The following is a 12358-nucleotide window of genomic DNA, read 5'->3' as shown; positions in this document are numbered from 1 at the left end:
GAGTCTTCCCCAGCTTATGTTACTGTTTTACGCCACCGGAGGAATCTGCTTGGAGATTACCCTCGCCCTGCCTTCCCAAATCTTCAAGAACCTTCAAGGACTAGGTGAAAGGTCACCCTTCGTGGAGTTGCTAATAGGGTTGGTTCGTGCTTTGTACACGAACTCATAAACAGAAGAATATGGTTTGCTGTATTCCCTATGCCGGACTTCATTGACTTCTACCTCCACGTTGCCTTACTGGTGTAACAATCGGTTAGCTTGTGACAACCGTGTGCCATGAAACTGTCGTTCTTGATAGATCATTAACCAAGTGACATTTGCACGATAGGATACACAAATATGCCGGCGTACTTGTTATACCTGAATCTTAAATCTTGTCATAATATGATTTATGATATTGAAAGTCTGGGATGAAGTTAAGCATAGTTCAAGTCCTGATGCAATTCCTTGGTGGCAAGTGGGAGCAGTAAAGTTACCGATCAACTGTTTCTTTGTTTCTATATATTTAGAACGGTCAAAGTGTGGGCTTAGGTAATGTTGCCGTAATACAAATAAACGTGGTCGGTTTCTACCTACTAGGCATGTGCGTTGTGATGCAATCGTTCCGTATCGAGACAAAGTTGCAACCTCATGTATTTGTTACACAACGTTGCAATTTGGCAATATAGATACTTGTAGGGTTTGGGGTACTTATAATCACGATCTGGAAGGCGATATAAGATTGATTTCTGTCACTAGAAAGATTGAAATGTACATATATAACGTTATATATATTTTTTTTAAGGAAATGATATAGCAACATTTCGTAATTCGACCATTGCAATGTAAGAATGATCGACTTCCGTTCCAGTATGAGCGCAATCTGTATACGTAACGTTGGTAATATCTATGCAGATCCTACTATAGCATAAGATAGTATCAAAAGCCAGGGGAGTAAAGCCTGCCTAGGAATGTGTTTGGCTACGACATCCAATCACACCCCTAGGCGGCTTCACTCACCTGTCAGCTTTCACTATCTTATGCTACCGTAGAATCTGCTTGGAGATTAGCCAACATCACATGTAGTATAACGTGTCCCTTGCAACTTTGATTTGAAGTTGCATCACAAAGAGGAATGAACTTTGATTGCCTGCAGTAAATCTGTACTGGCACGGAGTTGACCTAGTTCGCGAACTCGTGACGTGAACAGAGTAGTTCCCACAGTAACGAATCGGAGGATTTGGCATGTCAAACAGTTTATTCACGACATGAGGTAATATAAGAAGGCTAATAAATCCTTTCACAATCCCACATACATTGTCCATCCTTTTGGAAGCCCACATCTACTACGACTGCGAAAAAAAAATCTTTTGTTGTCATCGCTTCCTTCGAAGATAGTTGAACACTTTATTGACACAGTTTTATTATACTAAGGAATTTCAATTTGACTAAATTTCTGAACGAAACGGAACTAACATGTACAGTTACATGCTGTTGAAATGAATGACATTCCCTTTCTCAGGGTACGTGCTGGCCGCGGCGTACGTGGTGCTGGTGTGGGCCGGTCGGTGGTACATGGAGGAGAGACCCGCCTACAACATGCGGTCTGCCCTGGCCATCTGGAGCGCCTGCCTCAGCGTCTTCAGGTAGGACTGACCCACAAGACAATTTCCGGTTAAGCTTACTAGTATTTTCTAAGTTTCGTCTATTCATTAATCTTAAATGTAACGGTAACAGAAAACGGCCTTTAGAGAAGAACTGATATTTAATAGAAGAAAATGATAAACTCGTTGAATTTCTATTGCAGTGATCTACTTTCTTTCTGATTATTTTCAAATACAAACGAAGTCTTAGACAATACGGAGTGCACATATCCAGATGACAGATTCTATACTTTTGTCTTCTTTTCCCTAGCATTATGGGGGCCTTGCGTTTGAATGCGGTGTGGCTCCACGACTTCCGCGAGCGCGGCCTAACGCACAGCCTGTGTGACGGCCATTCGCTGACTGCCCCCATCTCAGGGTTTTGGGCTGTTGCTTTCTCACTCAGCAAAGTGAGGAATGTCACTCGTTTGAAATACCGCCACGTCTAAACGTGAAAACATCGTACAAGTTAATGAGCTTAGCTTAGCAAGTATTAAGGTCACAGAGTAAACACTGACCCGCATTTACTTTGGTTGATCCATGATTATCAGTGCAGTCACTAATAAGCATACTTCGTCCGTTCCATGTGTAGATTTCCCATTAGATATGTACTATGGATAATAGGCAATGTTTTTAAATGAAGACTTCAGCAAGCTTAAGCATATAATACCAAAGTGCTACTTGTGCTATATGGCAAAACATTAACCTGGGTACCATCCGGGTAATAGTTCGGAATAGCAGAGAAGCGACTGTTTTTGATGTTTAATGAACGTCGGAGCAAACTTCTACCCAGGCTAGCAAAACATTGGACGATTGGCGGAAAGACTTGCTCTACGTCTTTTTCTGAAGGTCGAAATCTTGCTTTTTCATAACACTTATTTCACGTCTGATCCTCCAGGCAGTTGAGTTTGGTGACACGTTCTTCATCGTGGCGAGAAAGCAGAAGTTGATCTTCCTCCACTGGTACCACCACGCGCTAACCCTGGTGGCAGTGTGGTACCAGTACGTCAACAAAACAGGCCCGGCACTGTGAGTATATATGGACTCTTGCATCTAGCGTTACATTCACAGTGACTGACGGGGAAGTGATCTCCAAGCAGATCCTACGGTGGGATGAGATGGTATCATAAGCTGGCAGAAGGAATTTAGCCGGCCTTGGAGTGAGCATACTCAGTGCGACTAAGACATATCTCAAGACCCCCAGCAAAGCGGGCGTTGGCTGCCCTAGCAACACATAGATACAACCTTTGACCCTGAATTTTCCTCATTTCCCCTATTGTTCGATAATTACCCCCTCCCCGCCCAGTGTGATAACAATGCAGGGAGGGTGCCAGTGGACCAGGTGAGGTGATACCTGTCCTCCTGTGGAGTGTGAACTATCAGACTGTCTGGGATTGGTGCTGGATGTGTATTATGATTGACAAAGGATTTCCTGGGTTTAGGAGTATTTCTAATAACTTACACACTGATTGATTCACGGTTTCATCAAATTTGACCACTTTAATTACAAATAGCCCGACAGAATCTTATAAAGATAACCAAATTCAACTAGGGTGTAATCTGACCAATTAAGCTGACCAATAGTTTGATAATTCCCCATGTTCTTTCCTGGATCTGATGCCGGCTTTGTTTGTTTTGATAATCGATTTTTATTCCAAAACAAGGTATTTGATAGAAAACAACGCTGATGAAAACTGTTGTACCAATAGTCTCTTTTGATATACTACGGTTACGTCACCTACCACACACACATTTTTTTAGCAAAGTTCACAAGAGCAAGGACGTTATAGTTGAGAAAACACTCTTTTGATAGAGATAAAGAGATTATTAAACGGATTGTATTGTAATCAAAGTCTCAGTGTAAGCACGTCTAATCCTCGTGTGTCAAGGAACAACAGGCAATAAACTGGGTAGTTTCAGTCTGGGAGTGTAATTAACTTGTTAAAAAGAGTATCGCACCACTCTAAGTTACACATTTTGCTGCTCCTTTAATACATGCTTAGGCTGTCGCCAGACAGGTCCTCAGTTGCTTTTGAAGAGACTCTGAGCACAAGTGCACGACACGCATATCCGGAGAAAATAGGTCTCTTCTCTAGCGACACTGTCTTTTATGCCACTTGTTGGCATATTTTGAATTTAAATATGATTGCGACTTGCAATCAAACTCAAAGGAATCTGGGAGACATGTTGAGTGGTTGTCTGCCAATAAGTCTTGTGTACAGTATTGAAGTGACAAAAATACACATGTAATTGTAAACACACATTCAAGCAAGGAGCTTTTAACAGTTTGATTCAAGTAACTTCAGTGTACATGAGCATCTTCCATTTGTTTCAAGGAGAATTTTGTTTCTGATTGCAAACATATCTTTGATAGACAGTTATGTCTTCTGTGTACATATTGTATTTTGAAATCCATACTTCATAACAATTCTTGTAACATATTCCTTGTTTACACTAAATTACAGCCATGTTTGTGTTTTGTTGATATAACCCAAGCCAAGCTGTCTGCCACCTATGCCACTTTCAAGCAAAGGTGTGAACACCTGGCTATTGTTTTCCTCAGGTGCCCAGCTACCCTGCTATCAGTGCCCTAAGTAAACAGGTTAATTGCCCTTATTGTCCACTTGTCCAAACAAAGATATCAAATTTCACCCATGGAGGAGCCAAAACTTGAATATTTGTAATTTTTTTCTATTTCAGAAGGTGCAACCATATGCAATATATTTTGCGGTCATAAAAGACGTTTTTAGAAAGTAGACATGTGGTGCTACAACATCCAAGTGGGAATGTACATTGTAAAGTCACTAGGACTTAACAAGACCTTCATGAATATTGCCAATATGCCATTTTTGTCAATATTTTTAACATATTAAAGAATATCCTTGTTATTATTTGATCAGCAAGCATGTACCCCCCTGATTGTTATAGAGTACTTATTGATGAATACATACATACCAAATTTACTTCAATTAGATATACCTGAGTGATGCACCAAGAGCCTAAAAGCGATAAAATGCAGCAGTGCTTATTATTCATATAATTTAATATCAATGATATTTATGTGAAACCAATGAAGTCAGACTAAATCTTATGGACATGATACATGGCCAGTAATTGAAGATTTTATAATATTACCACCAGGTAAACATTTATTACACCAGAAAGTTTCCGGGTCAGTTAATTAGCCAAGGTGGGCAAAACCTGTCTTAACAATACTGAGTATCCCTCCTTCGGCCAGCTTATTATGCTATATACAGTATATCCCATTCCATCGTAGGATCTGCTTGGAGATTAGTTGGGAAGGGTGAGGCCGGTGATTCGTTGGCTTGGAAGAAGTAGTGCCATAAGCGAAAGACTCATTCATGGATTTTAATGACTTGCATCTATGTGAAAAGGAATCTACTTTTCAAGTTTTGTCTGGTGGTGAATTCATCTAGCTAGACATTTAGTTGATTCATGTCTGTCATGTACGTTTATACCTGTTACCTACGCATTGGCTGAGTATGATGAGAGAACTGCAGCAACCAAATCATCAAATAGGCCGAAAGTCAAATATCACATTTAAAAAATGGCGAAAATCAGTACAATTTGAAGATCTTGTTGATCATTGAATACTGGTTTTTATTCAGTGGCAACATTGCGACCTTCAATAACCTATCGTTATCTGGGCTTCATACGCATATGCGTCGCTCATCAAGTGGGAAACAAAGATATTTTAGCAGAGATCCGGTGCAATTTCCTGGCACAATTCGGCCTAGCCCAGATATCTAGAGATACCCGTTTTGCTTTACATATTTACCGTGCTTTCTTTCTGCTTCCCGCAGGTTTTTCATGTGCATGAACTTCTCGGTGCATGCGCTGATGTACCCGTACTACACCTTACGGGCTTCTCGTGTCCGTGTTCCCAAGTCGGTCGCCATGGTGATAACAACCTTGCAGGTGCTTCAGATGATCACAGGTGTGTTGGTGTTATCATTGTTTTGAACAATTATTATAGAATAACATTTTGACCACAACGCTAGCAAAGCTGCAAAAACTTTAGTCTCCAAGCAGACCCTACGGTGCCTAAAGAGATAGTATCAAAGCTGACAAGGGACTTAGTATAGCCGGCCAAAGGGAGTCAAACTATATACTTAGTCCCTTGCCAGCTTTGATACTATCTCTTAGGCACCGTAGGGTCTGCTTGGAGACTACAAAAACTTTACTTGTTGAAGGCTGTACACACTGCCTTCCTGATTTACTATGTCGATGAAGAACTTGCGTCCTGATCTCTGTGAAATGACTTATTACCATCACGCTACCCTGTGTTTCTGTAGGCCTTGCTGTGATCTTCTATGTGTACGGCGTGGTGAAATCCGGGCGTGACTGTGACTGGAGTGACGAGAGTTTCTACATGATGTTCGTGGTGTACGGCAGCTTCGCCGTGCTCTTCCTCAACTTCTTCATGAAGTCATACCTCTCCAAACCGGTCCGCGACAAGAAGGAATAGACACTTCTTTATACCCAACTCCCTCTGATCGCATAGTGATTTTAGCATCACCAATCCCTGTCCATTAAGTAATGAGAACGTATGAATGTAAGAATGGTTCACCAAAGTGCTTGCGATTGTAATATTTCACTGTGCATTCCAGAAAACGTATACTAACGTTATTATAAAAGGACCTTAGCCTTTATGGCTTCATAAGCCAATGAAGAATATTATATTGAAATGCCTAAAAAGGAATGTATGTTTGATGTTAGGTACTTGGGATAGGTAAAGATGAATGTGGAGGTAAAACATGGTTATAGAAATTCATAATAATTAACTTTGCACGGAAGAAGAAATATTGTATTGATGGTTTATTTTTCCGATGATGGTATCCATGACGACAAGGAGACAACAGATGATTGTAAAATGACTGTTTACAAAATGATTAGGCTGAGTACTGTCTATAAGTATTAGAAATACTTATTTTGTTATTGAGGCATATTTTAAAAATCGCTAAGAGTAAAGAAGTATACATATAAATTGATTTCGCCTAAACTTTCTTGACAATTTTACAATACCTCTTTTGTTACCAAAGTGCAATTATACAATCATGTTTTTACAGGAATAAGAAATTCAATATATTTCCGTGTTTCTTTTTTAGTGTTACATCATACACAAACGAACACGTAGATAAACATGAAAGTTACCGGCTTTCTAAACAGTCAGAGTCAAGAGGTTTAAGAAATCGGATTCAGAAATAGCAAGAGTAGTGTTGCGCAAACTGATATCTACTAATGATCTGCAGTAATTAGAAAATGTTTGTTTTCATCTAATTAAAATAATTTATTTCTTAATAACTACAGATCGTTAGTAGATATCAGTTTGCGCAACACTACGTTTGTAGCTTCCATCATTATGCAACGAAAAACGAAGTTTCATTACAGTGGTATGTACCAAAGTACTGTATTTTGTCATAGAAAAAAATAATATCAGAGGTAATAAAAATGATGACGTCATCAATTTGGCCCCCAAAAAATCAGATTTAGAATTCTTTAATGCCCATCTATCAACATTCGTTATGGCTCCATTCTTTCTTAATTCATTAATAAGAAAACAGTGGAAGGTCAAAATGCCAATTTAGCCAACCGAGATACCTTAAAACAAGTTGAAGACACCACATTATCGTGGGAACACACAATTGCAAGTTCGGCAATAAGTCCTCTCCCAGAGATCAGAACGCATGTGCGGCGACAGGAATTGTAAGTAATATGTCAAAGTTTAAGGCCTTGAAAAAAAAAAAATACTTGTCTCGACCATTGTTTTGATTTGCATAATAATGTCAAGACGGGTTTTGTTGTCTTTTTCGATGCCTTTACCTTTGACATATTACCTAGAATTCCTGTCACCGCTCATGCGTTCTTATCTCTGTGAAAAGGCTTCCTTGAATATTTCACATACTCCACAGTGCAGTGCTGTAGTTTGGTGCGTCCTCGCGCCTGTCCACGTCGTAGTGCACCAGTAAGGCGGCGGCGATGCAGGCGGTGAAGGCCAGCACGCTGGAGCACACCGTCACGGAGACCACGCTGCCCACGGCGGCCACGATGGAGCCCAGACTGGCGCCGATGACGATCTGAGACAGCTGGTTTTGCGAGGACACCAGCGCGCAGTCGATCCCCATGCCGCGGCGCTCCAACCCGTCCACACCGCACCGAATGTACTGTGGGTAAGTTGGAGGGGAGGGGGGTACTTTTAGTTTCTAGCTCTGTCAAATCAAAGGTATGCACATTCCTTCCAATCGGTGTAACTACTGCCCTATCTGTAAGCGTAATGTATTTGAACGGTGACTAGGCAGTCTATTGTATGTACAATGTATCAGAAAGGAAAAAAAGTTCGCTTATGGCGTTCTTGTTAAGCTTTCTGTTGCTCGTGTTCGTTTCAGGGCGTTGCACTTAGAAACATTTTTTTTAGCAAATACCGTCGGAGCTCCCCCTATCGAATCGGTACCTCCAAACATGAAAGATGGCTTATTCGATGTCGTCTTTGTTTAGAATCGCTAGCGCTAGAACATGACAGCTTAAAATGGTACAACATGATATGTTTCTCGGTGCACGTGACAATGATGACACAGCCTGGGAGCAAATAAAGGACACCAGTACGTACCTTGCATACAACGACATACTAGTACATAGAAATGCTCAGGAAAGACACTGACATTGAAGTTGACAGCCTACATCAAGCAATGATAAACAGAGACACATGGCCATCACGACTCGAGACCGGAAGGACTCGACTTAAGCAAGTAAGCAAGTAAGTACGTACCGTTTCACTCGTGTGGTACCGAGAGATGAGTTTGTAGGGGATGTTGTTGAGGGTACCGTACATGATGCCCATGACCGGACACAGGAAGATGATCTCCCAGCGCGCCTCCGTCAGCTGCGCGATGATGGCCATACTGCCGATCCCTGCGGCGAAGGCCAAGTAGCCGAAGATGTACATGGTCCTGTACGACACGTGGCCGAGGATTCGCTCTAAAGACACTGTAATAGTAACAAAAACGACAAATAAAGACGTGTTTGTTACATCTATGAGCTGCTGTGTTCAAGTCTACTGGCACAACAACACAGAAGACTGAAGATCATAGACTGTAATCTCTAAGCTAGGGAAGGAGTTTATCCGGCAAAGGAGTTCATTGGCCACCGCGAAGTGTCTAGCATGCGCATAGTGTTGAGCTCATCCGTCCCGGTGGCCAATGAACTCATTTGCCGGCGAAACTCCTTCCCCAGCTTATGATACTATCTTATGCCATCGTAAGATCTGCTAGGAGATTACATAGACTGGTACTTACTTGAGTAGAGAGCACATGACGCGGCGTTGATGGTCAGTCCCCAGCAGCCGATCATCACGCCTTGTTCGTACAGGATCCTGTCGGGACTGTCCAGTGCTGCGCTCGGGTTCCCTCTGTACACACCCCGCCCCATGAAGTCGGTGAAGAACAACATGACGCACAGGAAGGCTGCCCAGCCGAGGAAGTTGGACACGCACAAGCAGGCCAGTTCCTTGGGCATCCGGAGGATTGATCTGAGGTAGGCGGCGATGGAGAGCCGCTGCGCTAACTCTGTACCTGACGAGTCCGGATCGCCTGCCGCGACGCTGACAACGGTCCCTTGCGAGGCGCTACCACAGTCTTCATCGGAACGGCCACCGCCGCCGTACAATGACGAGACCAACACTTTCTGGAGACCTTTTTCGCACGATATAACAGCTGGATCGTCGCTCATGAACATGACGCCGTATTTAGGGTCTACTGCGATGACGGTTAACGGATCTTTCCTCAACTTCCTTTCTGTATCTTTTGGGATTTCTTCGGGGTGGGCACCCAGATCCTCCAGCGGTATCTCCTGTATGCTGAAGAAGTTCAGGAGAAGGCAAGCGCAGAAAACGCCGCACAGAATAACAAAGATCGCGTGATTTTCCGACCCTGGCAGGAAACCCAGCCTGGTCCAGTCGATTGCACCAGTCACGTAGCCAAGAAAGCCGCCCAAACCTGAAGGATATGAAAATGAAGTTAAGCTTGTCGATCCATCTAAATATTTTACGTGAGGCAATGACAATGGTTTCATCTTTTCATAAACTGGCGCCCATAAACTCCCCTCGTAAATCGGTTATCTGAGGGATAACGTGTCGTTTCGCCACAATGTCATTTCGCCAACATAATTTCGCCACCAGACAGGTACAAGTCGTTTCGCAACAAGGCTGAAAGCTCATCACATCGCTACATAGTTAATACCGTATATCTGAGTACATACCTCTGCAAGTTCACGTACCTGACATGACCCCCTGTATATCCAGACCCCTCCTCCGGTCCTCCTCTACACAGTTATCCAACAGGTAAGCCTTGATCGGACTCTCAATGGAGTCTGCAGCGAAGTCGAACAAAATGGCGCCGAACATGCTGACGGCCAACTTTGCGGTGTGCACGTATTCTCGGTCTGCTCTCTTACGGCTGCGGCTGTGGTTTCCAGCAAGAACTTCCAGGAAAGATTTCCAGTAAGAAGAATGTCAGTGTTTGCAGCGCACAAAGCGACAACAGGGTGAAAATATAACTATCTGCTTTGAGGTGCATAGTTTTATTATTGAAGTTGGTCCGCCAAACAAGCTCGTTACACTTACAAGTACGCATGCGACAGTAATTGTGGGTAATATGGTAAGGGTGAGGCTCTTGTGTCTCTATTTGCATAACCAGACTGGCTTTGTTTATGTCTAAGGGGCTTCACCTTTCATTTACCGATGTAGAGTACACAATGAGACAATCAACAATTTTACAAGTCAGATCATCATAGTGCTTATTCATCCCAATGTGTACTAGCTTATTTTTGATAGCTCTTTACATTATAACGCATTCAGGTCTCGCGAGAGTTTGCAATACCGCCTCGCGAGAGTTTACGATATAGTCTCGCGAGAGTATGCAATGCCGTCTCGCGAGAGTTTGCAAAACTTTTTCGCAAGAGTGTGCGGAAGGTATACTTGGGATATCTGTTGATTTTTGGACCCTAGCATGCGCTACATTGTCGTTCATGTTAATTTTGTATACGAAGATTTGTTGAAGGGCAAGTAGATCAAATTATGAACGGCAAGTTTGGCTAACTTGACTAACTACGTATACATGGCTCGCACTCAAGTATCTGGTAACTGATGACCTATGATATACAGCGATCTAGACTTACGGTTTGCAATAGCGTCGCCATTCAGGAACAGTGCGCAGCCCAGGACTATGGCGATCCCGAACGCCAGGATGAAGGGGCGGCGGCGGCCCCAGCGGCAGCGGCAGTGGTCGCTCACGGAGCCGATCAGGGGGACGAAGATGAACCCGAAGACTGGCGGAATCAGCCACACGATGCTGCAAAAAGAAAACAGAATATTTCCCATTAACTAAGAACATTTACACTGTCAACATTATCAGATAATCTAACAGAAAGTTTAAAAGATAAAGAGGAGAACGTTTCTCCCAATCTTTCATTTTATCTCTTAGGCCTAGTAAAAACTGTGCATCTGGTTTACGTTCGGATTTTCTTTTTACTTTTATTCTCTTCTCTTAGATCTCTACCGAAGTGATCCAACAAATACAGTTAAACAAAACATGTAAACATGAAATACATCAGGACACTAGTATTTTCAACATCGTATTGTACTTATAATACTGATACACTGAACAAGCAAATGTATTTATAAACGAAACAAAGTACAGGAATTTCATCACTCAAATCGAAAATTTTATGTCTTGCCAGTGGTCGACACAAAAAAATGCTTTAGAGTCGGGACTTTCCTTGGACGTCGGTCGAGTAACCAGAAACACCAAATTTTTCCCAGCCTCACTACCCTTTTCGACTTTGCTGGACATTCGCACATATGGTACTGTAGATCAATTGCTCTCTGTTTTCCATTGCTAAATGTTTTGAAGACGTTTGATAGTAAATATTTCTGTGTTGGTGTCCTCTACACACCTGTACAACTCCCTGGGCATGCCGATAGTCATGAGCACGGGCAGCACGAGGGCGGCCTCCAGAGCGTAGCAGAACTCCCGCCCGAGCAGGATCGAGCCGTTCATCAGCAGCTGTCTCCAAGGGCGCCGCGGCACGGCGGGCACGGAGGCGGAGGACGCGGCGGAGTCTCTCCGCAGCAGCGGCGACTGCTCTTCGGTCTCCATCACTGCTGAGTTCCCGACGGGCTGGTGAAGACGAGCCCAAAGATACAAACTGTCTGTGAAGACCGAAACTGCTAATGCTACCTTCAGACAAGCGGTTCTAAAACGTTCTGAGAACTGTTACTGAAGCTGTTTTAAATCACAGCGAAATTGAAGCATCTAATCACAAAATTTGGTTTGACCATCCCCTACAGTCTGAAGATCTCTATCTCTGTAGAGAAAGCACAATTTTCCAGAGAATTGAAATTAGGTATAATTGAACCACATTCAACAGAGCGGAGAATGACCTACATTCGAACCTTATCTAAACATTTGGAAACGCTCCAAAAGTCATCATTCAAGTACGAGGATTGTTAGACTGCTCCAAACTTACGAAAAAACTTACTTAGGGAATACCTAATAATATGCTCTGTATCTACTTACTCAAGAGAGTGTTGCTTGGAACAGAAACGAAGAATAATTCAAACTGTGCGGGGAGAAAGAAAAGTGTTCTTAATGACTGTATGACAAGTACTTAAAGACAATTACAAGAAAATGACCCGAAATCCTTCTGCTGGGTTTGCACAA

At 42.7% G+C, this 12358-nt stretch overlaps 3 protein-coding genes across 6 annotated transcripts in view; 1 reads left to right on the top strand and 2 right to left on the bottom strand.

Annotated features, from left to right (window-relative positions):
• Nucleotides 1-6731, top strand: part of LOC118431853 (elongation of very long chain fatty acids protein 6-like) — an 8508-nt gene extending 1777 nt beyond the window's left edge. For 3 of the 4 annotated variants that reach the window (XM_035843255.1, XM_035843253.1, XM_035843254.1), the window contains exons 3-7: nt 1502-1625; nt 1894-2032; nt 2521-2651; nt 5447-5580; nt 5939-6178. In XM_035843255.1, the coding sequence (XP_035699148.1) occupies nt 1502-1625; nt 1894-2032; nt 2521-2651; nt 5447-5580; nt 5939-6111 (701 nt within the window). In that variant the 3' untranslated portion in view covers nt 6112-6178. Of the gene's footprint in view, nt 1-1501; nt 1626-1893; nt 2033-2520; nt 2652-5446; nt 5581-5938 lie in introns of all 4 variants that reach the window. The other variant, XM_035843252.1, reaches the window with a different exon arrangement.
• Nucleotides 6732-7439: 708 nt separating this feature from the next.
• LOC118431958 (membrane-associated transporter protein-like) lies at nt 7440-9173 on the bottom strand. The gene is made up of 3 exons (XM_035843411.1): nt 8936-9173; nt 8410-8627; nt 7440-7807 (listed from the first exon to the last, which is right to left on the bottom strand). The coding sequence occupies exons 1-3, from the start codon at nt 9153-9155 to the stop codon at nt 7541-7543; spliced, it is 705 nt and encodes a 234-aa protein (XP_035699304.1). The 5' UTR covers nt 9156-9173; the 3' UTR covers nt 7440-7540.
• A 733-nt stretch (nt 9174-9906) lies between these two features.
• Nucleotides 9907-11794, bottom strand: LOC118432261 (membrane-associated transporter protein-like). The gene is made up of 3 exons (XM_035843797.1): nt 11592-11794; nt 10815-10987; nt 9907-10118 (listed from the first exon to the last, which is right to left on the bottom strand). The coding sequence occupies exons 1-3, from the start codon at nt 11792-11794 to the stop codon at nt 9907-9909; spliced, it is 588 nt and encodes a 195-aa protein (XP_035699690.1).
• Between the last annotated feature and the right edge of the window lie 564 nt (nt 11795-12358).

Source organism: Branchiostoma floridae, chromosome 15, assembly GCF_000003815.2.
Source record: "Branchiostoma floridae strain S238N-H82 chromosome 15, Bfl_VNyyK, whole genome shotgun sequence".
Lineage (NCBI taxonomy): Eukaryota > Metazoa > Chordata > Leptocardii > Amphioxiformes > Branchiostomatidae > Branchiostoma > Branchiostoma floridae.
Note: the sequence above shows the minus strand (reverse complement) of the source record. Positions and strands in the feature narration are given on the sequence as shown.